We start from the raw sequence: 27,902 nt of genomic DNA on the forward strand, positions 1-27,902 counted from the left end.
CAACCCACACACTGGTCTGCCGGAAAACGAAAGGGATGAACAGCTGCAGCTCGCTACCAACCATATCTCCCTACTTACTGCTGTTGCCGGACTGACTGAAAGCTTTCATAAGCATACATGTCTCAAACTGGACTGTAACATTATTATTTTCATTTTAACCTGTCTCCCGCTACCTAGCACATATAGCTCCTGCCTAATGGTTCAGGGTACGTAATGTCAGCTAATTGCATATAGCCAAAACTGCAAACCAAAGTGCATAAACCTTGTATACCCTCTTATAGTCTACCAGAATAGGCATTGATATTAACTACAACAAACGGGTGTACACTCCAGCTGGTTTACTGCTAGCAGTGACTGCCTAGCCTCTCTGATCGATACTAACTCATAACTATCCTAGCTAAGAGGCGTATTAACCATGAACACGAGCATGACTATTAACACGTTTAACTTGTTAAGGCTTATTAAACATGATCACAAGCACGATTACTATTACGTTAAACTTGTTCAGGCATATTAAACTTGAACACAAGCATGAGTATTATTACATTTAACTTGTTAAGGCATATTGAACAGGAACACCAGTATGACTATTATTACATTAAACTTGTTGCTAATCTTCTGTAACGCTTAATTTAAAAAATATAAAAAACCGAGGCTGTTATGCGAAGGAGATGTTGTTTCACTATGTTCCCAACCTGTATAAGAACGTAAATCCCTTTTTCTTCATTCTGTACCCCCCATAATTCATGCCTCAATAAAAGAAAGATTGACAAAAAAAAAGAAATACAAACACACTGACACACACACACACATACTAAAATACATACATACTGAAATACATACATACACACACTGACATACATACACAGACATACATACAAACACATACATACATATACTGACATGCAGACGTACTGACATACACACACACACACACACAAACACTGAAATAAATACATACATACACACACACACAGACATACTGAAATACATACACAGAGAAAGACATGCATACACACAGCTAAATTTTCTTACTTTTTTTGCAGGAGGATGGCTGTGGCTGATGGGAGTCTGCATGGCTCTTCCGTCCTCGCGGCATGTCTTTCTTCCCTCCCGCGCGGAGGGAGCTGGGAGGAAGTGACGGCCACTTCCTCCTGGCAATACTTTGCGGCTGCAAATTTTTAAAGGGCCCGGTCGCGCTATTGCAGGGCCGCAGCGCTGTCCTTGAAGATATAGGGCCCATCGGGTGGCCCTGAGTGCTGGGGCCGGGTTCAGGACCCTGGCGGGCCGTAAACTAGGTGTATAAAAAATACTAAGACAAAGTACTACGCCGCGAGCTGTAGTTTGAGGACCCCTGCTCTAAGAGAAGGAACTCAGCCTATTCAGCCTATACCCTGAGAGCAAGAAGACTAAGTAATTCATTTGTTAATGGTGGGCAGCAGCAACAATGTGCCACGGGTCTATTTTCCTGTCCAATTGAGGAATGGCTTGCAAGAGCGGATAGGAGTTGCACTTCCAGATGCCCATGAGTATATGGAAAACAAAAAACTAAAATGTTTAGTGGTGGAGTATATTAAATGATGGGTAGTAGGAATTAAGTGAATCCACTTACATTGTTCAGAGTTTCAGTCCAACACTGGGTTGTATGCTTAGTATAACAGTATAATTCTTCCTTCAGGATGTGGAAATGCATCACTCTTTTTAAGTATACAACCTCAGTGGCGTAAATCATAGAAGTATCTGCGTAGCTCACACACTACAAGAGTTGTCTTGAAGCTCTGAATAATGTAAGTGGATTCACACAACCCCCATTGCAAAATGGGTTTTTGGACCTTTATGAAATTCCAACACAGTCAAAATATATACTGAGACAAAGTAGGGATTACTTTGTCTTAGTATTTTTTATACACCTAGCACTTCTTGACATTGGGAAGAGCTACCACCGTCTAGAGGTGTTTAGAGCTATCTTTAAGTAAGCCTGGCCACCAGACACCCCAGTGGCAATGCCACCCTCTGGGGTCTTTGCAAATGATCAATTTCCCCAGACAGTGACTGCGTCGCTTTAAATCGCTGCGTCGCTTTAAATCCTATTACCAATAATTGAATATACTCAACCAGTGGAATTTTCTGTTTTTGTTTTCCATATACTCCTGGGCATGTGGAAGTTGTCACGATCTCTTACCTTATTCCATCGCGCCCATGTGGTGCAGGATCCAGGGCAGACTTTTTTGAGGGGTTGAGGGCCCTGCTCAATGAGCTTACATGCTAGAGGGAGTGGGGTAAAGTGACACAAAATGTAAGGATAGTATTAGACTAATGACAGTTGCAAGAGAGGAATCAGTCGGGAGCTATTTACAGTTAAATGATACGCTTTTATGAAGAAGTGGATTTTTAACGATTTTTTGAAGGAGTGTAGACTGGGTGAGCATCTACGGAGGAGGGAAGTGAGTTCCACAGGAACGGTGCAGCCCTCGAGAAATCTTGAAGGCGAGCATCAGAGGTGGGAGTACGGACAGAAGATAGACGTAAGCCTGCAGCAGAGTGTAAGGGCCTAGACGGGACATACTTGTTTATTAGGGACGATAGATAGGTGGGAGCAGCAGTATGTAGAGATTTGAAAGCAAGGACCAGAATTTTAAATTGAGCCCTATATCTTACATGAAGCCAATGTGGGGACTGACAGAAGGGTGAGGCGTAGGCGGTGCGGGTGGACAGGAAGATAAACCTCGCCGCCGCATTCATTATGGACTGTAATGGTGCAAGTTGGGAGCACGTAAGACCACTGAGAAGTGGATTACAGTAGTAAAGGTGAGAAAGGACAGTGGAATGGACCAGCACCTTAATCGCATCTGGCGTTAAGTACGGTCAGATGCGCGCAATGTTTTTGAGATGGAAGCGGCAGGATTTGGCGATAGATTGAACATGAGGCATGAAGGAGAGGTCGGAGTCAAAGAGAACACCTAGGCAGCGAGCCTGCATGGTGGAGCTGATGGTAGCACCGTTGACTTGGAGGGAGACAGACACAGGAGTAACAACATTTGTGGGAGAAAAGACCAGAATTTCAGTTTTGGTCAAGTTGAGTTTAAGGAAGTGGGCAGCCATCCAGTTATACTATAATGAGTTTGTTGCAAAAAAGTACAAACATCTGAAAGTACCAAAAACTTTTCCTTATATACATATTTACATAGTCAAAGAATTACGTCCATTAAGCAATTCATTGCTTTTTGATCCAAAAGAAGGCAAAAAAAATACACATAAAACGTTACAATTTTGCAAACTAGAGAAATAAATCCTTATTGACCCCGGTTATTCACGAAGGTGAGTTTTTTTTTAATCCAAAGTGAATTTCAAATTTAAGGTCAAAATAGCCCAATTTTAAACATTTCTCCAAGTCACATATGCTTTTAGTTCTGCTATTTTGGCTTTAAATCTGAAATTCACTTTGAATTGCTGTCAATTCTCACTATAGTGAATTCAGTGTTTTGGCAATCTGGACAGTAGGTGGCGCAGTTGAGTTCTAGACAGTTTGTTTTGAAAGTAGATTTCAAATTTCCAATGGCAAAGTTATATAATGTAAGTTAAAACTGGAAATGCTATTTAAGTGCTTTATATGTCTGGAGTCTTTCACATTTATGTTCAGTAACATCCCCTGGATGTTGGGCACAAGTAACATCCCCAGGACGAACTTGGAAACCATAGTAATCAGAATGTACCTTTCCTGATTAAATAATTTGTTGTTGTTATTAGTTATAAAATTGCAGATTTTAAAAGCGCCTTTTAAATAGACAGAAAATCTATGCAGGGGGAAAAGGTGAGGGCTTGCAAATGCTGCAAGATGTCTTTAGATCTACCTGCAAGGAAAAAAATACATGAATAAGTGCATACATATTTAGGGTATGTCTACTAAATAGTGATTTTAAAATAATTTGGGGCAGTCAGTTATTTCTTGATGATTGTCCTGCAGAACTGGATAAAAACAAACAAGAAAAGCATTTATAAGCTTGCTAGTAGAAGATGATTGACGTATTCACATGAGAAATGAACATACATCAAAATGTATGTATGTTTGCTTTTTTAATTACTGTGACTAAATCAGAAAAAGAACTAGAAGTGAGAGTATGGAGACATCATTCACTATCTAGGTATTCAAACAGAGAGAGAAAATGATGGGAGAACAATGGAAGTTCTAGCTGATTGGAGCTATGTGTTGAAATATATACAGAGAAATACTTGGTATGCAAGAAATGTGAACACCAAAAAAACTACAACATATCACCTGAAAATACAGTGGAACATAGAGCCCACTATCCAACAAGAGCATTCAGACTTATAGGATGACTGTCACCTATTACATTTTAGCACAACCTAATAGCTAACTACGAAGTAGTCATTAATTGTGCTAAAGTTTGGGGAATTTTAACAATTCTTTAAATTTACTTATATTTTATTTTACTTGGACTTGGAAATTCATTTCAAACCGAACTTGGGCCAATCGGGTGATTGGAAGAATTTTCCATTTCCAAGCTGCCACATGACCGAATCTCAGAGTAACCAACTTGCGTGAGCCTAAACTTTTTTGATTCAGAGTGACGCTCATGGTACTAGAAAAAAGGTGAATGGAATGGAATCCAAGCAGGATTCCTCTTGACAATTTGACCTCAACTATTGAGGGAGAGAGACCAGCAGTGATTATGTGCCTGTGTTGGAGTGGGAGATAGTCTGGGTCATTGATTCTAGTGCGAGACTAGGTTTAGCTTCATGTGGTATCTAGCAGCAAGTATTGCCAGGAGAAAAGTTGATAGTTGATTGGCACTTGGCATACTTTTTGTCATTGGTCCTAGTGTGAGACTAGCTTACCAATACAATATACAGTTGTTAAAAAAAAAAAAATGTTTTGACCACAGCTAGTTCAATCGTTATACCTTCTTGTGCCTGCATCCCCTATTCCAATAAACAACTAAAGGAGAGTGCAGCACAGTATACTTTGTGGGGGTCATCAGAGTTACTATTTAGTGAGGACTTACCGCAGAGTGCCAAGGTAGTGTCCATGATGTCTGGTGGTGGTGGTGATGAATCCAATGATGATATTAAATGATGATAATATACACTTTTACCTCTTGTCCAGGAGCTACCTGACTCTAAGTATGAGTGCCAGAGGAATTAAAAGAGTAGAGTCTGGAAAGGATAGGCAGCAACTTAAGAAAGAACAAACATGCAAAATAAATAGTTCTATGGAAAAAAAAAAAAAAGTTCTCTTGACTAGCTCCTACTGCAAGTGCCACTTGTAGCCACCTTGGTTCACAGATTTTGTTTTAGTCATTTATTTGTTATGTCTAGTAAGAGACAGGTTACTTGATTTGCAGTGTGATTCTGTGGTACTACTTGTGCGTTGGATATTGCAAGCTTCTAACCCCAGTAATATACACAGTGTGTGGCTGCAGTCGCCGTGGAAGTGAACCATGCGTACACAGAGATTGACTTCTAACTCTTTGTATATAAAAGTATTGTAAAATGTATTGGTTCTTGTGGTCATTCCCTTCTTCACTCAACTTGAAATAATGAATTGCTTCTGAGTTGCTCATCCTTTTTTTTTTTTTCAAATACCTTTCTTTGTGCCCTGCCTGACTGAATCTTGCGGCTCAAGTTCTTTTAAACCAGATATATAATCTAATTTTGTTAACGCAGAATTAGCATGGCAACAAATGACTGATGTCATATAGCCATTAGGCCAGGCAATATTGCAGACATTTTGCATGCCAGCACAGTCATATGCAGCATCTTCCCGCTGTACTGGCTGCTTGAACTTCATTCCCCAATTTTTATTTTTTGGTATAGAAATTCAGCTGAACAAAACCGCAACATGAACCATACTCTGCCGACCTGAAGAAAAAAAATACATCTAAAAGATGTTTTTGAAGAACCAGTTTTTTTTTTTTCTTTGCACATGTCTACCTTGCATACTTTGGAATACAAAGCATGGCAAATGATATAAATTAATTAACTATGGCAGTGGCACTAATGGAGAAAATGCTGAGTATGTATATAGCATTTCTCTGTTAGAGGGGTCATGCGGCTGCAAATTAAATGTAAATAAAATAAAAGTACAGCAGAGGTAAGTAATTTTTTTTATTTACATCTACTGGGTTATTATTCACTCCAGTAAACTCTGCAATATCATTTACTGAGGTGAAGGAACAAGGAAACTATAACTTCTCAGGAAGTGACAGTTCCTCTTTAACCTGCCAGCCAGGACTAAATATTACTTGCTACCTCAAATGTGTGTGAATAATACTTTGTTTTTCATTTAGATGATGTCCATGGAACAGAGTGTCTGAGTATGTTGCAGTGTCACAGCAGAGAATTAGATGTGTTTATGATCAGTGAGTGTAAGTGCAGTTGTATGGTGCAGTATGTCACTATGGGTAAGTGTGTGTGTGTGTGTGTGTGTGTGTATGTGAATGCAGGGCTTGTTTGGCATGGAGGGTCTGTGCAGTGAAATATTTCTATCCGTTTCTCAACGTACATTTGACTGGCCCAACCCTCATATCTCTAGCCCACCCTCACTAACCAAGTCCTACTTTGTGTCACTTTATCACTTCTCATATCTTTTCCACCCACCCAATCTCCTCCATGTTCACTTACTACCCTCCTCAATCCCCTTTCCACGTCACGTATACCCACTCCTTATCGGTACCATGTCACTTGCAGCCACACCTTCCCTCCCTGTATTTAACATACACCCACCCCATGAAGGGCAGCTTTGCAGGGCTATAACTTCACCTGTTTCTCAGCAAATAGGGAGTAGAAATATGAGCCCTGAGCAACACTGATCAGTATTGCAACACAACTGAAAAATTACTTTTAAAAAACTACTAAAACAAGACTGCATATAGCTACTATATGAATCTTGTATCAGGGTTGCATTGGCCAACCCTGCCAGAGTTCTCTAAAAAGGTGGTAGAATACTTGAATAGAGTACAAATTAGCATACAAATTAGTTTACAACTGCTAACAAACTCAAATCCAGAGACTATGGAATATGCAGAAGCTCATTGGGGTCGACACCACAGATGGAAAGTCGACAAGTGGTCTTGCAATAAGGAAAGAAGAGAACCGTTATCTGATCAAGGTGCAATTGCACACAAATGTTGCTCTTCCTTCAGGATAGATAACAGCAGCTCAAGCATCTCAGGAAGCATTTTGTAAATGTGAGCTTCTTCTAGACACAGTGATGGACATACTGATGCCTATACTGATTCTAGAAGACCATAAGGAACTATAAAGTTGGCATAGATTGGGAGTTTCAGTTCCCGACCTAAGCACATTGACGTGAGGCATTGACTATTCAGAGACAGAAGAGACTGCTGATGCACTCAATAAACTATTGCCAAAAAGATCCAACTTTTGGAAATTACAAAATAAGTTAAACATTATATAATGATGGGCAAGCATCACATCTATGTGTTTCTTGTGTTTGACAAACTGAACAGAAGCCGTTTTTCTCTGTTTCCTGTCTTTTTCTGTGATCTATCCAGTGATTCTGACTGCAGTAGTTAGTCTTTCTGTTTTTAATTGCGGGTGTTTTGTTTTGTTAGAGACTCAACAGCGTTGAAATTACGTGGAAATTACGAATAACGTAAAAATAAACACAAGTCATATTTTAATTACTTACATATTTAAAGCCTGACCATCACCTGAAAATCAAAAGCCATTTTAAAACCTTATTCTGCACAAACTTAGATTATTCTATTCTTTCAACTTTTGGTTTTTTTAATCAGTTCTTCATCTATGACTGCTTAATAATGTTTAGGGAACTGTTTCAGAATAGTATCACATTGTTAAGCAATCATAGATAAAGAAGATGTTTTTGTAAAAACACTGCTGATATCAAATATACAATCAGAACTAGGGAGTTGAACAGATGAGTGGATTAGCTACCAGCACAGGATGTACAGTTTATGTCAAACTTTTTTTTTTTTTTTCAATATTTACAGTATTCACTTTTAAAGAGTTCTTTAGTAAACAACAAAATATAGACTTTTTTCTAGCACAATAGAAAAGCAGATTATAGTGCTGCATACATTTGTTTTCTGTGGTTATGATTGTACATTGACATGTAGTTGTCTCTCTACATACAGGATAAACAAATTGAAACAGAGAGGACTACACACAAAATTGATGGTGGCTGCTGTGCTCTTGTAGCTGTGCACTTGATGGGAAAGATATATGTAGCTAATGCCGGGGACAGCAGGTATGAAGTTCTGTTTTTGATGTGTTGGAAGCTCATTGGATGCTAAGGGTTGCATTGCAGATTGACTGGAACCTTGTGACTTTTGGGTCACATGACCACTGCGGAAGAGATCACTTGATTTCAAGTATCTACACGTCAGGAAATTATAAAGTCTCCCTCCACTGCATGCTCTAGTTTCACATTTAAGATAAATGGGAAATAAGTAACTGCTGTTGGTGTCTTATTATTATTGCCATTTATATAGCGCCAACAGATTCCGTAGCGCTTTACAATATAGTTAACAATTACAGGAGCTATGGGTTTACACTGCACGCATACCTAAAAACACTGCATTAAAGGGACAGTAAATCATCATATAAACCGCATATTAAAGACATTACTGGTGTTTATATGTACTTACATTTAGAACCAAATTTAGGCTCAGTTGAACCAAAAACATTTTTTAAAATGGTTAAAGGTGAGGCCTGACTGTAATGGAGGACAGACGTGTTTCACTTGGGCTCCTCATATAATGCATTACACAGCCCCATACAGATTGATTTAAGCAGCAACTGGAGCCTAATCAGAAGCCTGACCTTGCTAGGACCTGTTGCAGAGGTCGGTGACCTGTTGGGAGCCGAACCACCACACGAGCGATAGCATGCGGCCTTTTGTGCACCGGACGGGAGAGGCGGCCGATCTCCCACTCCGGAGAAACCCAGCGACTGCTCCTGTGAAGCAGACACTCGATAACCCCCCTGGGACCTTGGGGGTGATCACGGTCCACACTGGGAGAACTACGCACAACTGGAGAGAGGAAGAGGTGAAGCCAAACACACCAGCTGCCAACTCACCAGTCATGGCGGACACCACGTGTCTCCTCCGCCATCAAGATCTCAACACTGGGCTTCAGACTGGAAGCTGTCTTCGTTGCCTTTTGGCTAAAGCTGGAAAGCTGGGCACCTCCACATGCCACACCGCAGACAAGCAGCCACTTACCTGAATGGCACTCTCCAAGCACCAAGAAGAAACCCGAGGCTTTGGCCACGAAGAGGGTCCCACAGGGAGAGCGGAACAAGCACCACGATCATGTCCCACGGATCCAACCCGCTGGTCAATGCCGCATGGCGAGGCTTTCGCCCACGAAATCACTGAGGGTCCTCAGGGAGAATGAGGTACAAGCGTCAGATGCGGCTATCTCATAGACGCCGACATCTGGTGAGGGAGCAAGGAAAGCGGAGGCCTCTTGTGACGCGAAACCGCAACACACTGAATCCTGAGCGACGCCGCTGTGGCCCTGCTTGCAGCTCCAGAAAATGTCAGCTCCACGAGTGCAACCCGCGAATCTGTCATGAGTCTCTTGGAGAAGCCGAGTTGGCATGCCCCCACACTTGGACTCGGTGGCGTCCCCCGCTACGACCAGATGGACTCATCCATCTGCTGTCGGCCTACCATCCTTGGGCATACGCTGAACTACCCTGTACATGGACTGCAAGTCCCACTCATACAGCATTTAAGCTACAAGTTTTATAGCCCAACAGCCTATATATGATTTCTTATATCACAGATGGCACTGTATACCTTTTACTTTGGTTTAAGTTTTAGTTTCACCTCATGTTTGCGCTGCCAGGCTGGAGTATGTATAGTACTTTCCATATCTCACTTAAGCATGGCAAGGCCCTCAACTTCTTTACTATTTACTATGTTATGCTTGGTTTTAAGCTTAACGCAGCATCTATCAGTCACTTTAAAAGCCCAGTGGTATTAAAGCTCCATATACAAACACAAAGATAAAGCACCGCGCTTACAGCAGCAGTAGCTTAGTATCCAACAGCTTAAAATACATAGTAAAAACAAAGAAAACGTTACCTGCGCTCTGGCCTAAATCCCCATGTGCATTTAAACAAAATGGAGGCTCTTTAGTTTTATTCCAATGGCCATTTGAATATATAAGCTCACCAGCCACGTCAAGGCAAGCCTCAATAGGTGAGTTCCTACACTAGCCTCCATTTTGTTTAAATGCACATGGGGATTTAGGCCAGAGCGCAGGTAACGTTTTCTTTGTTTTTATTAAAGCTCCATGTCTGGAGGGTTCTCAGTGATAACGCCTACTTACTACGCTATGTAGTCACACTTGTAATGGCTCCACTTATGAGCCTAACCTACAATACATCTCAGGACATGTTTAAAAAAGCCTGTTTATTTTATGTTCGTTATTATTATTTTAAAAATTGCGCAGATTCAGTAAATTGTTAAGCCTTGTTACTTTATGAAGTGCACAGACAAGATATGTTTCAGTTAAGCTTGCGACCCCATAATACCTCAAAAATGTCAGTATGTTTATTCTAAATCAATAACTCGTCTGCCTTATCTCGTAGCTGACATGTTGGTTTTACGCTTGACAAATCTACACTATAATAATAATGTGCAATGTTATGATATGCCAAACAACTGTCTCTAAATGTTGACCGACATGCTGGCAATAGCTGTTGTCGCATCGCTTGTCTCTTTGTATTTTTCGTGCACGACAAAATAAAGAATTTTAAAAAATAAATAAAACATGGTTAAAAAGAAAACTAAGACCTTGTGCCTGATACTCATGTTGTTTTCAAGGTCCCCATGCTATTGAAGTGGGTCCTCAATGACTGATAAATAACTCTATAATGTCATAACCCAGGGAACTGCTGTAGAGACACTGATTAACCCAATGCTTTGGAATCACTTTGACACTAGGAAGAGTCCAATTAAAGTCATTTTCTTTGGATAGTTTTTACACAGAGAATTGTTTTCCGTGCTATGTCCATGTGTAAATATGTGATTTGTATTTTTGTTAGCCTCCTTTACTACACAGTGTGTTTAGTTTAGAATGCCTCATCTCCTGATCTGTTCATTTACTGCTACAGCATGCATCAGCCTCCTGTGTGTGATTAAAGTTCAATTAACAGAGCATCAGATAATAATGTATAAAGTAAACACATTGTGCTGTTAAAATGAAACCTTTTTTTCATGGAGTAGGCCATAACCAAGGGAGATGTGTCTAGGGCTGCATTAGCAAAGTGACTTAACACCTAAACAGCAGATAATTGAGCAATGACTGTGCAGAGACATGATCGATCTATACACCACAACCACATATATCTAATGTTGTTCTGGTGTTATCTCTTGAACGTTTCACATTTCAGGCATGGGTAAGTTTAAAATCCCTCCCATTTGTCTGTGTCTTCTTGGTCAGTGTACTGTAGACAGATCTGACCTGAAAAACAAGTGTAACATTAAACATGTTTACTTATGTAGGTACCTATTTTTCAATAACCTTTCACCATATTTGTGATGAGGGTCTTCTCTCCTTCTGTCTGCTTTATTATTACCTTAATAAATGTATTCCCTATTTGTATAATGGTTTTACGGGAAATCGTTTACCTAACTTTTGTTAGGTAATTTGAACAATTACCACAGTTAAGAAAATCATTTAATTTAGAACATGTAACAAAAATGCAATTAGGGATATTCGGTAGTGTACTTATAGTGTACCATATTTAAAGGAACACTAAAAGCGCCCAAACCACTACATTCCACTGTTGTGATTATGGTGCCAGGAGTGCCCTGTACACTTCCAGCTAGTGGCGTAGCAAGCGGGGCGGGCAAGGCAAGGTCCCTGCTTCCTCCCATATTGCCAGTGACCCTAATCCTACCCTCTGAGTAGATCCCCTCAGGATCGCTGCTAGGTCTCCTCCGTGTGGTGCAGTGAGTGAGGGGAAGAGGGAGAGGCAGGAGGTATGGAAAGTGAGGTCACTTCCTGTGTTCTCCTATCCTGCGGAGTGAGGGAGAGCAGCCTGGCACAGACATCAGGTATGGTTTTCCGTGCACAGCCCCCTCTTCACTGCACCCTTACAGATCCTCTCTCTCCCTGCACAGCCCCCTCTTCACTGCACCCTTACAGATCCCCTCTCTCCCTGCACAGCCCCCTCTTCACTGCACCCTTACAGATCCCCTCTCTCCCTGCACAGTCCCCCTGGCTCCCTGATAGTCCCCCTACCTGCATACACCTCCTCTCCCCTTCCTCCCCTGCACAGACCCCTCTCCCCCTGCCTCCCTGCACACATACCCTCTACCTACCCTGCACAGATCCCCTCTCTCCCTGACTGTCCCCCTCCCTGCACACATACCCTCTACCTACCCTGCACAGATCCCCTCTCTCCCTGACTGTCCCCCTCCCTGCACACATTCCCCCTCCCTCTCCTGCACAGAAACCATCTCTCTCCTGCACAGATCCCATCTTCCCCTACCTCACCTGCACAGATCCCCTCTCTCCCTGCCTCCCCTGTACCCTACACAGATCTCCTCTCCCCCTCCCTCCCTGCACAGTTCCATTCTCCCTCTGCCTCCCTGACAGCCCCCTCCCTGCACAAATCCCCTCTCCCCCATCTCCCTGACAGTACCCTCCCCTGCACAGATCCTCTCTCCCCCCCCTCCCTCCTCTGCACTGACCCCCTCCCTGCACAGATCGCCTCCCCCTTGCCTCCCTGACAGTCCCCCTGCCTGCACAAATCCCTTCTTCCCTGCCCCCCTGACAGCCCCCCTCCCTGCCCTGCACAGATCCCCTCTCCCCCTCTCCATCTTCTGCACAGATCCCCTGTCTCCATGCCTCCCTGACAGTTCCCCTCCCTGTATAGATCCCACTCCTGTTTCCTTTCACACCAATAAAATGTTAAATATATAGAAGCGCTTCAGTAACAAAAATTATTTAAAGGAACGCTCTGCCCAAATGGGCAACCTCCACCCCATAAAATCACTGTTTAGTAGATATGCCCCCTATTAATTACTCATTGGGTGCATATTTTAACCCCTTAACAACTCCTAACGGTTCAGGACCGTCATTGGAAAAAACCCTTTGAGGAACAGTGACGGTCCTGAACCGTCATAACGGTATTATGTACTTACCTGATCACCGCCGTTCCCCTGGCAGCAATCGGCGTTGCTTCCGGTGTGGGGAGACTGCCTGACAGCCCAGTCAGTCTCCCCTCTGCGAATTATGCCACCGCGGACATGTGATTGCTCTTACAGAGTGGTCACATGGCCATAACAGGTGTCCAAGTATCTGCCTGTGATGACAGGCAGTCTCCCTGCATGTGTAAAATGAAAAAAAAAGATGTGTGTGTGTGTGTGTGTGTATATATACACACACATATATAAATTATATTTTTTATTTATTAGCTATTTTTATATATATATATATATATAAATATATATTTACATATATATGTCATACTAAGTGTATTTTTATATTAATATATACATATATTAATATCAAAATACACTTATAAGTAAATTACACACGTATATATAATATATATAATAATGTTATATATATATATATATATATATATATATGATTATAAAATGCAAATAATAAGTAAATTAAAATAAATTAAAAAACGTAAAAATTGTAAAAAAAATTATATATATATATATATATGAAATTTTATTCTAACTGTATTTTGATATTAATATATATATATATTTCAAAATGCACTTAGAATGAAATTATATATACATCTATGTATATATAAATAAAAAAATAAAAATAATCATAAATATATATATATGTATATCCACATACAAAATTACATAAATAATTTCATAACTATACACGTTGACTACTTCAAATATATAAAAAGGTATATATATTTAAATTCTATGTGCGTATTTAGATAATATTTTTACATAATTAAGTAATTTTATTGATCGCAATTTGAGGGACCTACCTGACAACCCAGGCCGAAAGTCCAGATAATTTAATTTGCTAGCACTGCATTTAACCCTGTAACTTTCTATGACACCCTAAAACTTGTACATAGGGGGTACTGTTTTCCTCAGGAGACTTCGCTGAACACAAATATTAGTGTTTTAAAACGGTAAAACATATCACAGCGATAATATTGTCAGTGAAAGTGACGTTTTTTGCATTTTTCACACACAAATGGCACTTTCACTGATGATATAATAATAGTTGTGATAAGTTTTACTGTTTTGAAACACTAATATTTGTGTTCAGCAAAGTTCCAGAGTATAACACTACCCCCCATGTACAGGTTTTATAGTGTTTTTGAAAGTTACAGGGTCAAATAAGGGTCACATTTTTTACACTGAAAATTGCCAGGTTGGTTATGTTGACTTTGAGAGCGTATGGTAGCCCAGGAATGAGTATTACCTCCATGATGGCATACCATTTGCAAATGAAGACAAACCAAGGTATTGCAAATGGGGTATGTCCAGTCTTTTCTAGTAGCCACTTAGTCAAAAACACTGGCCAAAGTTAGCGTTCATAATTGTTTTTTGCATTTTTAACACACAAACAAATATAAATGCTAACTTTGGCCAGTGTTTGTGACTAAGTTGCTACTAAAACAGACTGGACATACCCCATATTGAATACCCTGGGTTGTCTACTTTAAAAAATATATGTACATGTGAGGTGTGATTCAGAGATTTATGATATATTTATATATTATATATTTTGAAACAGTTATTTCCTATTTGTACTTATAGACCTATAACTTGCAAAAAAAGCATGTAAAATTGTGTTTTTAAACTCAGGACAAAATTGTGAATATATTTAGCAGTTTTGTGCATTAACTTTTGAGGATAAGTAAAATATTTTTCAAGTAAAAGACACATTTTTTTTTTTCAATTTTTCACCATATTTTTTATTTATTTTTTTAAAGTAAATTATATGACATGATACAAATAATATGTAAAGAAAGCCGTTTTTGTCCTGAAAAAAAATGTATAACTTGTATGGGAACAGTAAATAAGAGAGAGGAAAATTACAGCTAAACACAAACACCACAAAAGCAGCTCTGGTCCTTAACGTACAACATGGCCAAAACAGTCCGGTCCTGAATGGGTTAAAAAAAAAGCTTTAAAAGGTTGTAAACTGTGTTGGGCTTGAGGTGTTGCATACTTAATAGAGGTATGTGTGGTGCAGCCACAGATATCCACGACTGCACGGGGCATGACATGGGTCGATATAGGGGCGGCAAACTTATTGCCAACCTGGGCGGCAAAAGCTCAGCTACGCCACTGCTTCCAGCATAAGTAGGCAAACAATTTGCAAGTGGTTTTACAATTTGCCTAGGGGCATTCTTTCAGGAGCTTCAGTTAGCTCCACATCAGGTCTGATTTGTTGGCTGAAAACATCAGCTAAGTGATCTTAACCAATGAGCTAAGTCCTGCACCCTTCTTTGGCTTTGCTTTAATATTGTTTTGAACAAACATTTTTAATGTTTATATGTTTTTGAAAAATATTGTAATTATGTAATATTTTGTTGTTTTTAATATTTTTATATATGATGTATTTTTTGAATTTTAATATGTTAAAAAAATAATTTTAAAAGTTTATCCAAAAATATTAAATAATTTGTAAATCTTCAAATAAGTGGTCCTCTTAACGAGAATGTGTGTTACGTAATAAGCACTTAAAAAGTACTTGTGAATTAAAAAGCAGCTCTAATAACACTCGTGTGGGAGTATCTCCTCCCTACACTTCCAAACAAAATTGTGCAAAAGGTGTTATATAGGTTTATTTAGGCCTATATATATATATAATGGAGCGCTTATAAAAAATGACCTAATACAATTCATAAAAACATGCAATTTGCTTACCCCTTGTAAATATACTCTCTATTTTTGTATCGTTCATACACTGCCTTGGCATATAACCCCCTACACAATTTACAAGGGGTAAGCAAATAGCATGTTTTTATGAACTGTATTAAGTAATTTTTATAAGCGCTCCACTATATATATATATATATATATATATATATATATAATGGAAAATTGTTTCATACTTACCGTAATTTTCCTGATCATTATTCATGGCAGCATTTACTCATGAGTTAGCTCCTCCCCTTACAGCAGAAAGGACAGCAAATAGAACTCCGAAATTGTTATAAATAGATCCTCCACCTTCCCATCAGGCAGTCTTTGTAACTAGCTTCACAACTTCTTATAGTATATGGGAGGGAACGTAATGCTGCCATGAATAATTATCAGGAAAAGAAAATTACGGTAAGTATGAAACAATTTTCCTTTTTCCTGACCATTATTCATGGCAGCATTTACTCATGGGGAATACCCAAGCTGAATATCTAGAGGGAGGGACAGAGTTCAAAAACAGCTAATAGCTATAAAACCATTATTGAGCTGCATAAACCTTAGAAGACTTTACAAAGCCAAACAAGAATCAATAGGAAATTGTCATAAAATCTGCTCAGACAAGATCATTTTCCCTAGAGGCTGCGAGGTCAGCAACCTCCTGGCATTCAAAATCAGAAATATCCTGAATAGATATAGAGAGTCAGATAGGAATTAAAGCCATGATAGCATAAGCTAGAGAAGGATAATGTCATTCTGATATAAAATGTAAAACCGAATTGATATCATCAAATCAGAATCTTGACAAAGGCATAACTTCCAGAGATCATATTGGAACAAACAGAAAATGTTGGATGTTAAACACGGGGAGAATTACACTGAGAATCCTACTACTTTCTGGATGTATTTATTAAATACGATTCACACTGCTTCCTCTTGCCTAGTGAACTACTTACCTGAAGATACAGGAACAAAATCAATATCTGCCTGTCGGAAAGAGGCAGAGCCTACTAGAGAAATAAGATTCTGTTATTAAAACACTGCAACAATGACCCTATGTTGCAAAATTCAGATTCACAACAATACCTCACACGGAGGATGAATTGATACAACAATGATCAGTCACAGGAGAGGAATAAACTAATAACATTAATAGGCAAAGGTCAAGAAGAAAAAAAAGAAGGAAAAAAAGAAATATCAGTATGAACCATAGAATTTGTGGCAACTACTAAATTATAAATTATAAATTATGCTTGCCTCTCGTCCATCTCTGACTGGATGTCGTCACGCTTTCTCAAACTTAACCTCTCTAAAACTGAACTCCTTGTCTTTCCTCCTCCTAATACTGATCCTCCTCTCTCACTCTCCCTTCAAGTCAGTGATATCCACATGAGTCCATCCCTACAAGCGCGCTGTCTTGGCGTCATACTTGACTCTGGTCTCACCTTTGAGTCTCACATCCAGTTTGTTGCCAAGTCCTGTAGGTTCCAACTCAAAAACATAGCCCGCATCCGCCCCTTTCTTACGCAAGATGCTACCAAGGAGCTTGTCCATGCTCTAGTAATTTCCCGCATGGATTACTGTAACCCTCTCCTGATTGGTCTCCCCAAAAGCCGTACTGCCCCGCTACAGTCTGTAATGAATGCTGCAGCTAGACTGATTTTCCTATCCAGTCGGTCCTCTCACACCTCGCCCCTCTGCCAGTCCTTACATTGGCTCCCTGTATCCTATAGGAGTCAATTCAAAGTGCTAACCCATACATTTAAAGCACTGAACAATTCCAGCCCCTCTTATATCTCTTCACTGATCCAGAGGTATGCCCCTCCTCGTACCCTCCGCTATGCCCGCGACCACCTCCTGACCGCTGCTCGCACCCGTACGGCCAACTCACGCTTGCAGGACCTCTCACGGGCGGCTCCTCTCCTATGGAATAACTTGCCTACTGCCATCAGACTCTCCCCTAGTCTTCAATCATTTAAGAAGGGCCTTAAATCTCATCTCTTCAGGAAAGCGTATGGCCTCCCAGAGTAATCTCTCCCTTACATACCTGTCTCTTGCTCTCTCCTATGGGATAGTGCTTTGCTCTCTCCTCCAGCTCTGCTTCACTCCTACTTGATATTTCCTATCCTAATGTTTCTAATACCCCACCTCCTATAGACTGTAAGCTCATTTGAGCAGGGTCCTCTTCAACCTATTATTCCTGTAAGTTTTCTTGTAATTGTCTTATTTATTGTTACATCCCCCCCTCTCAAAATATTGTAAAGCGCTACGGAATCTGTTGGCGCTATATAAATGGCAATAATAATAATAATAATAAGGAGGCCAACAACGTCAGTACCAACATTCAGAGATAAACATATTGTAAATAGTACAGATTATGCCAAACAGTAGAAACAAATGATTCGAGACTGTTGTTCAATATAAGTAGGAGATATGTAATAGGCAGGATACTGATGAGAAGGTGGAAATCAGAGCCACATGATCCATTGTAGCAACAGACACATAATACGCAGGATAGTAGAAGATATCCAGTTATCCTTATGAGAACAAACAACGTACTTACTCTTACCTTATCTTCAGATAGTGATGAAGTACTTATGGCAGAGCCTATGGTGATAATACGCAGTTTGTCATATCTGCAAGATATCAACACCAATCCAAGCATATAATCCACAAGTATTAAATCAATGCAATGTTTGGGAGTGACCATAACTTATACAGACCTAGGTACAGAGACCATGTAAAACATATCCGAGAGAGATAGGACAGACCTCTGGTTGTTGAAGTAGGAACCCAGGCTGGCAACTCTTTCCGGTATGCTGTATGCTGGGTCTTCAGGGGTAAGAGGCTGAACCCTGGCCTGGCTTCATGTAGGCAGTATATCACACCCATCCCCTGAGGGGGTACCCAAGCTGGCCTGTTGCTGGGTCTTCAGGGATAAGAGGCTGAACCCTGGCATGCAGTGGACCATTTTCATCCCCTGAGGGAGAGGTTGGGTCCGACCCCTGGTCACTAAAGGGGGTCGCCAGGCTAGCCACTTCATCTTAGTGCGTTTTGCTGCGTCTTCAGGGCTAAGAGGCTGAACCCCGGCAGGGCCTAAAAAATATTGCCTGGTGAGCATAAAAGAATAATCTATGCCTGCATAAGCAGACTCCTTCCAAACTGCTGTGAAGGACAGGAAAAAAAGACTGCCTGATGGGAAGGGGGAGGATCTATTTATACCAGTTTCAGAGTTCTGTTTCCTGAGTTAATGCTGCCAATAATAATGATCAGGATATATATATATATATATATATATATATATATATAGGCCTAAATAACCTAGCGGCATATAACACCTTTTGCACAAATTTGTAATTCTTATCTAAAACAGTTTGACTATATATTATGCCTTTTAGAATGTAAATGATTAATGACTTATCTTTCCAACATAATTTCATATCATTTTAGGCTGGTGCTTTTCTAATATGCTATTAATATCTCACATGGGGATTAATTTGAGTTATAAAGGCACACTTCACAATCTATTTTAAATCGTTGATCACAGTTTCTTTTTTTTTTTTTTTTGCACATTAATTTCAAATTATATGTATATATACTGATGTTGAAAAAACCCGAATCAAGAGTCATCCTGCTAAATAATGAGACTAGAGTTACATTGGAAAATATGCATAAAATACCAAAATTGCTTCCTTTTCCATAGCAGAGTACTTTGTACTAATACCCTTGCACCCAATCCAGATCAACATCAGCCAAACTCTGAGAAATGTAATTGAACTAGTTCTTTTACAGAGCCATAATCATACGGCAGGGGAAACCCATTCCAATGTCACAAGAATTTACTCCGGAAACAGAAAGGCAGAGAGTGCAGTTTCTAGTAAGTATATGATTTAACATGCAGAGATCGGTTGTGCACCATGTGTAATTTAAAGAATTCTCTCTGTAATTGTTGTGGTTTATATTACTTTTTTTCTATGAACCTTAGATCTGAAACAATAAGCCCACAAAGAAGCACTGAGATAATACCACCATATCAAAACTGGGCTGGCTTCACTGGGTGGTATCTTACATTAAGAAAATAAACCCCAAAGTGTCCCCCCTCCCCCCAAGGTGCCCATCATCACTGTATTTTGTTTCTTCCATGTACGGTTTTTGGTTCCATTTCCCCCATGTTGCTGTACATTGAGCCATATTTGTAGATTCCAATAAAGTTTTTTTCATCACTCAGGACAAAGCTTGTATTGACTTGCTTTTTCCCTCAAGCAAAACCATATTTCCATGGTTATAATTGGACATCTGGTGTTTCCTCTGAGCTCTTGATTGCAGTCCATAAGGTCATTTTTTATAGTCCTTAAAATACCTCACATGCGGTTTACTTTGTGAGTGCAGTGGAAAGCGCCTCTAGTGGCCATCTGAGAGCCACTTGAGGTGTGTTTAACCCTGCAATGTAAACATAGCCATTCTTGCAAAACTGCACTGTTTTACATTGCAAGGTTAAACGTACAGTACCACTGCGCCCAAACCACTTCATTGAGATTTTTTTTTATTTTTTTGTGGAATAAGTTAAACTTCTGTCATATTGCGATGGTACATTATAATTTTGTGAAACTTTGGCTAAAATTGTGTAAAACAAAAATTTTGAGGTCTATATACTCAAATGTGACCAGAAAACTATGTTGCGAAATTTGACATGAATACAATATGATACCACTTTCTGTATACAGTACAGAGTAAGTACTGGTAAGAAATCAATAAAGAATAAAGACCGTATAATAAGGTTGGAAGTGTTCCAGTAGTACCCAGCAGTTTATGGGTAGCATGTCTTCCTTGTGTGCACATGGGGCAAGAAGGCATGCCCCTTTTTGGACTGACATGTCATTAGTGATGTTAACTGCATTATAGACCCATCGATCCACTGGCCGTACCTCTATTTAATGTGAATAGAATTATTATATATTTTATAATTTGTTTATACATCTAAAGATAGAGTCAGAAATGAATAGATACTGAGATAAAACATGGTATGTGTAAAAATATAAATATATAATGTCATATCATTTTTTACATCAGGGTTTTTTGAAACCAGAGCTATTGGGGAATGAGTTTACCTGTCTGGAGTTTCCACGAAGAATCCAGCAGAAAGAACTCAAAAAGCGAATGTTGTATCGAGATCACACCATGACAGGCTGGTAATTGTCTTAATTCTTAAAAGCAACTAGAGTCTGTGGGAATTAAATGTCACTTACTGAATTTTTTGGAATATAATTTATATAAAATTTGGGGTAAAAAACCTGCCACGTCCTATATGTCAAATGCAACCTCTATATGATAAAATATGAATTTGCTTCTCTCAACACCCACAGATCACATACATTATCCCACCCCACAAATTTGCACACACAATTGCTCCCTTACACACACTGCATGCTCTAAACACACATACTCTGTATCCATTACACAAAGTGTATCCACTATACACACACACAGGGCCGCCACCAGAAATTTTGGGGCCCCTAACTCAGCTCAGGGTCTTACCGCCCACAGGAATACACACACAGACACAAACACACACACTGATACAAAAGGACACAGATACATACTAACAGACACACATACTGAAACAGATATACACGCATACAGGCATACATACTGACACACACATACTGAGACATACACACATATACAGACACACAGGCATACATAGTGACAGATAGACACATACTAACATACATACAGACAGACAGACATGCATGAGGACATAAAGACATATACATACATACACATTGACATACATACAGACACCGACATACATACATTCATACATACAGACATACTGACAGACATACAGACACTGACATCCATACACACATACATTCATAATGGCATACAGACATACATACATACATGCATATATACAGACTGACATACATGCATACAGACATACACACACACACACACACACAGCTCATTTTCCAGCCACCCTCCTGTCTCTTACCTTTTCTTTGCAGGAGGGTTGCTGGGGCTGATGGGAGTAGTTGGCATAGCTCTCCCTCACTGACGGGCGCGCGCTCCTATACCACGGCCACATCGCTGACCGGGCCCCTGAAGATATAGTGCGTGCCCCGGTGCAAGTGCACCGGCGGCAGTTTCGACGCTACACGTGGGACCCGGGTGGCCGGGCCCGTGACAACCGTTATGGTTGTCACCCCCTGATTGCGGCCCTGCACACACACTCTGCATTCTCCACACACACACACTGCATGCTCTAAATTATAACATGTTACTTGAATCACATTATAACACCACATCTCTAAATGAATTCAGAGTAAACCCATACTATGCTATAGTAACCGTGCACCCTAGCATTTACTCCATACTTGTAGCATTAAACAAACCTGCACCCACTGCATGGAATCCATTCACCCACAGCAATACTGTGCTGTATAATTTACTAAAAATGTGATGCATTGAAGTGTCGGTGTCACAAATTATGTAATTAGAGGTGTAATTTCTCATTATTGGATAGGATTCTGGGTTAAAATGAAATTATGCCAAATCAAACCTGGGGCTTTTCAGGATCCCACTTGGGGCTTCAGCCCAGGTCAGCACCCCACAGCAACACCTCTAGTTTACTGTACTAATGCCAGTGGTGTATTTTGGATTTGTGCTGCCCTAGGCACGACTAAATTCAGGCACCCCCAAAATCTAAATTTGCCCCCCCCAATTTGTGTCAAGGCCACTTTTTTGAATGACAGATACATGCCCTCATATACACTCACTGACAGATACACAGACATTGGCACATACATACAGTCATTGGCACACACTGTTTAACCAACACACACTTTCACTGAAAGACACACACTGACAGGCACACACTCTCAGATACACATAAAATGACATACACACACTCACAGGTACACCCATTCTCACTGAAAGACACACACTTTCACTCACTCACAGACAGACACAGACTGACAGCTACACTCACTCACTCACAGTAAGGTGGACAACCTCAGAACATGAGGCAAACAAGGCATTTGTCTGGGAGCTTGGGGTGGCGTTTTTTGCCGCCCCCCTGAAAGTGCCGCCCTAGGCAAATGCCTTGTAAATACATCCCTGACTAATGCACATTGTAAAAACTAACTTACTGCAAACCTGCTTTTTAAATTTAATGTATCATCAGTGAATTGGTTCAAAACATAGTTACAATCTGTACTTTCTGTTATTTTTAACAGGGCTTATAAAACCATTGTTGAAGATGATATGAAGTTTCCACTTATTTATGGGGAAGGGAAAAAGGTACTAAATGCAAATTGATAACTAATCATTTAAATATCAGTAACTTTTTTTTTTCCTAACCCTGTTCTATGTGAGGTTAATTCTGATGTGAAAGTCTACTTATATAAAACTTACACCGACTATATCGAGCATGTTAACTCCAACTCTAGCACTGACTATTTTGCATACTTCAATAATAGGAATAAAAGGAGAGCAAAAAAATGAGTAGTGACTTTTGTAAGACTGTAGCCATTTCCCTAGACTCTTAATATCTGCTGATATTGCTATCTTAAAAGGTAATACTTTATTGTTATTACTGGATGTATTAGAAACACTAAAGGCACCAAATCAACTGTAGCTTAATTAAGCAGTTTTGTATAGATCATGCCTCTGCACGCTCACTACTCAATTCTCTGCCATTTCTGAGTTAAATCCCCTTGTTTATACATGCCTAGCCCTACAAGTGACTTGCACAGCCTTCCTGAACACATCCTGTAAAGAGAGATCTAATGTTTAAACTTCCTTTATTGTAAAAAAAATAAAATATTTAGAATTTCTTATTTCCTGCTCTCTTAATATCGTTTAGACCACCTGTGTATGATTACAGTTATAATTTACAGAGCAGAAGATAACAATTTCTAAAGCAAATTTATATTGAATAATATCGGAAACGAAACAATTTTTTTCATGGAGGCTGTGTGAGTCACAGCCAGGGGAGGTGTGGCTAGGGCTTCATAAACAGAAGCTAAAGTCGTTTAACGCCTAAATAGCAGAGAATTACCCAAAAACTTGCTTCATTCAGCTAACGTTGATTGAGTGTCCCTTTAATATTTTTAATACTGTGCCAATCCAGAAATAAATTGTTTAAAAATCATAATTACTAAATGTCGTCATGTGGTAAAAGCATATTGCTATAAAATGTTGGAGATAGGGCTTTTGAATGATGTACAAAGTGCAGTATATGTGGCAATAATATCTGAAGGTAAGCATAAAGCAGCTGCTCTGGAGAGAAGTTCTGTCTTTTAGCTGCTATTAGCATTGTGGACTTTTAAACTACAGACTCAATCTGCACATTCTGTAGTCCTCTTACAGACTGGGTCTGAATTTGTAATCCTATTTCTTAGATAAAGTCATAGATTCATACTTGTTAGTATACATTCTAGGATATTCATATAGTTATTTGTTTAATATTCTGGGTTCTGTTGAGTATAAATATATATCTGCTGTGTAACCTTTTTATTTGCGATCTGCAAAATTCTTTTTTTTATATACTTTTGTTGTATTCAGTTTGCCGGGACAGATGGGGTTGGAAGACAGGTTTCCAGTTGCTCCCCAGGCCAACATAATGTTAGGTGTTATTTCATAGCATTTAAGGCTGCTAGAGTTAAGTAGCCACTATTTATCAGCCCAATGCACACACACATGGCCAGTGTATGGTTCAAAGAAGTTGATATCTTACAGCATCTGTCTGCCACCAGACGTGTACAATCTAATGACACGGCAGCAGGGTATGCATGACATCAGCAGGGTGGCTGCTGCATGATGTTATTCTGTGAATGCGAGTGTGTGAATGGCAAAGTAACAAAACACTGCCCTTCTAAGAGCCACAGCCATTTCAAGTCTGACTCTAAAAACATTGTTGAAATACATGTTAACCAACAGGAGGTACAATACTTTCAAAAACACATTAACAGGAGATAAGCTAGTATATAAAAAGTATATATTTATATAAACAAAAATACTTCAAGTGTGGAGAGTATAAAAAATATATATAGGACTATAATATAATATATTAAACAAAAAGCAAAAGATGTCCAAATAGAAGTCCCAATGTAAATCTTGCCGGAAGATAAAACCTCAAATGATCAGGGTAGTCCTCCTAGAATGGGGCCAGATCAGAGTGTTCTTAGCAGTCATACATGAAACAGAAAGAGAAAACTAATCGTGCAGAAAATCCCAGAATAACATATAAATACATTGAAAGTCTATGGTCATACTCACAATTGGTAGAGCTTAACCTAGCTCTAGTCTTAATGATATACAGTGGTACCATCCCCACTTATAGGATCCGTGAGAGGGTATAGGTAGACACATGTATCATCTGTATGAACATCATAAACATTTCTTTTTTTTTCAATTTGAATTTTATTTGAATTTTATTGAAATTTGTTTGCATTAAACATCTGCATTGCAACATGTGTAAAATAGGTAGAATAGGTAAACCATAGGTAAACAATATGTCAAGCACCGATGCAGTAGGCTTGATTAACTCAGGTGTAAGACAGTACATGAGACATTGTAGGGTACATTATGGGGTATATGCAAGGTACAAATAAGATACGATACATGTGGTATATAGCGTCTTAGACTACACAGGTGGGATATGCATACGATCTCCAGTGGCAGGAGTATAAGGGTTGCTGTCTCTAGTGTGGTCACGGTTTGTCAGATAACCTGCAAATCTGTTTTACATACAGTCCCCTGCTGGGTTGTGTGTGCTCCGCTGGATTCTGGTGTGCTGTCGTCATTGGCACTGTATTTTCTATGTTTCCTTGTTGATCCTCTGGCAGCTTCAGGGCTCGTAGCAGTGTCTGCGGGTCGTCAGCTGAGGACAGGGTTAGAATGTCTCTCCCACAAGGTACCACCAACGAGCCTCCCATGTCCCAGCGGTATTTAATGGTGTTGTCTCGCAGCCGTTTGGCCACTGGGCCTAATTTCCTCTTTTCCGCGAGGACCTGGAAAGGGGGATCGCTGTAAATTGAGATAGTGTGTCCCTCCAGCTTTACTGTGCCCAGTTCTCTGGAGCGTTTCATTATTGCACTACGTGCAGTTATGTCTCTAGTCACGGCAATGTCATCCCTAGGTGCCATTTCTGGGGCTATCGCTGCTTTCCTGACTCGGAAGGTTGCTGTTATAGATGGGTTATCTGGGCTATCTGCAATGCCCATAGAGGCTAACATCTTCCTCACAGTTGGGAGCAAAGCTCCATCGCTTACCCCTTCTGGCACTCCTCTTAGACGAACATTTCGCCGTCTGTGTCTGGAGTCTAGGCTGATCACTGTTTTCTGCAGTGAGTGGACCTGCTTTGTCAGTTCCCCCAGTTGTTCTTTAGTCTGGCTGTGTTGCCCGTCTCTTATGGCCTCTCTCTCTTCCACCTCCTGTATTCTTTTGCGGATGCCACCGACCTCGATCTGAGTCTGTTGTATGTCAGCCTTCCAGATCTTCCTCATGGCCGTAAGTAGCCTCTTAATATCTCCTTTTGTGGAAGGAGAGGAGTCATCCTCCGACTCTGTGGCTGATGATGTGCCGCCCGGGTCCAGTGAGGCAGGGGATTCCCTCTCTGCCTCAGAGTCGTCTGAGATCTCCGGGCTGTAGTGAGGTTCGGGCGCCATCTTAGGCTGGGACGGTGGTGCGGGCCTCTGGAAGGACTGCCTAATATCCGACTGACCTGCCGCCTCCTGCTTCTGATTCTTTCTATTTTTACGCCCCATGGTTGTCTCTTGTGGGGGGTTGTGATTAGGATCTCGTCAGGCAGCTTTTTTGGCTCAATTTCGTCTGGTTTGGTGGGGCCTTTACGGAGCTCCACCGATATGCGACTTGTTAGCTGCTTGGTCGGCCACGCCCCCAAAATGTCTACTTTTAAAAGCTTCGTATTACGCTCATATTCTACACACTAGTTCCTATAATGTAGGACTACTCTTGCGACCCGTTTTTTGCTCTCCATAAGTTTAGGGGGCAATCCAGACGTGGACCCCTTGCTCACGGTGCCTAGAGAGATATCAGCTATGCCTCACTGATGATGCCCAACAAGGCTGAAACGATTGTCTGGGGTTGCTGTGTCTCTCGTGCAGAGAGAACTTGCTGGCATTTCGGATCTGGACTGCCCGTATGGGTGGGACCAGTCTGATATGCTTCAGATATGTTATCTCTGTAATGGCACAAGATGAGCTAAAACCAGCCTGAGTTCTGAGCGGGGACCCACCGAAGGGCAGGCTATTTCAGCTGCTGTCCGTTCTCAGAATACTCTTGCGACCCGTTTTTTGCTCTCCATAGTTCCTATAATGGTCTACTACTGTTTTAGCCTCTTTTTTTTTGTCCTTTTTACATTTTCAAAAAAACAATTATGACATAATTTATGCGCCAAGTGTAAAGAGGCCACACCAGCATTCCCTATGTAAACCTATGTTTGCCAGACTTGATTTTTCCACTTCCACTTGAGAAGGCCACTTTGGTGAAACATGTTGTGGATATTTTACACTCTTTGTTTTAAATTGTATTTTAATAAAGGTGTTTTGGCCTCTTTCTACTGTGAGTGTGCCATTTTACTTTTTTATTTACATTTATTTTATTTTCTACCTGGCATCCGATTTTAAAGGAACACTATAGTCACCTAAATTACTTTAGCTAAATAAAGCAGTTTTAGTGTATAGATCATTCCCCTGCTATTTCACTGCTCAATTCGCTGTCATTTAGGAGTTAAATCACGTTGTTTCTGTTTATGCAGCCCTAGCCACACCTCCCCTGGCTATGATTGACAGAGCCTGCATGGAAAAAAAAAACTGGTTTCACTTTCAAACAGATGTAATTTACCTTAAATAACTGTATCTCAATCTCTAAATTGAACTTTAATCACATACAGGAGGCTCTTACAGGGTCTAGCAAGCTATTAACATAGCAGGGGATAAGAAAATCTTAATTAAACAGAACTTGCAATAAAGAAAGCCTAAATAGG

At 40.2% G+C, this 27,902-nt stretch overlaps 1 protein-coding gene across 3 annotated transcripts in view; it reads left to right on the forward strand.

The window, feature by feature from the left end:
- The window catches only part of PPM1J (protein phosphatase, Mg2+/Mn2+ dependent 1J), a 75,928-nt gene that overhangs the window by 40,368 nt on the left and 7,658 nt on the right, over positions 1-27,902 (forward strand). Inside the window, exons 4-7 of one of the 3 annotated variants that reach the window (XM_063450705.1) lie at positions 8,139-8,251; positions 19,682-19,766; positions 20,960-21,078; positions 23,128-23,191. In XM_063450705.1, the coding sequence (XP_063306775.1) occupies positions 8,139-8,251; positions 19,682-19,766; positions 20,960-21,078; positions 23,128-23,191 (381 nt within the window). The remainder of the gene's footprint in view (positions 1-8,138; positions 8,252-19,681; positions 19,767-20,959; positions 21,079-23,127; positions 23,192-27,902) is intronic. The other 2 variants (XM_063450712.1, XM_063450720.1) reach the window with 2 other exon arrangements.

The sequence above is a fragment of the Pelobates fuscus genome, chromosome 1 (assembly GCF_036172605.1).
Source record: "Pelobates fuscus isolate aPelFus1 chromosome 1, aPelFus1.pri, whole genome shotgun sequence".
In the NCBI taxonomy this organism is placed as follows: Eukaryota; Metazoa; Chordata; class Amphibia; order Anura; family Pelobatidae; genus Pelobates; species Pelobates fuscus.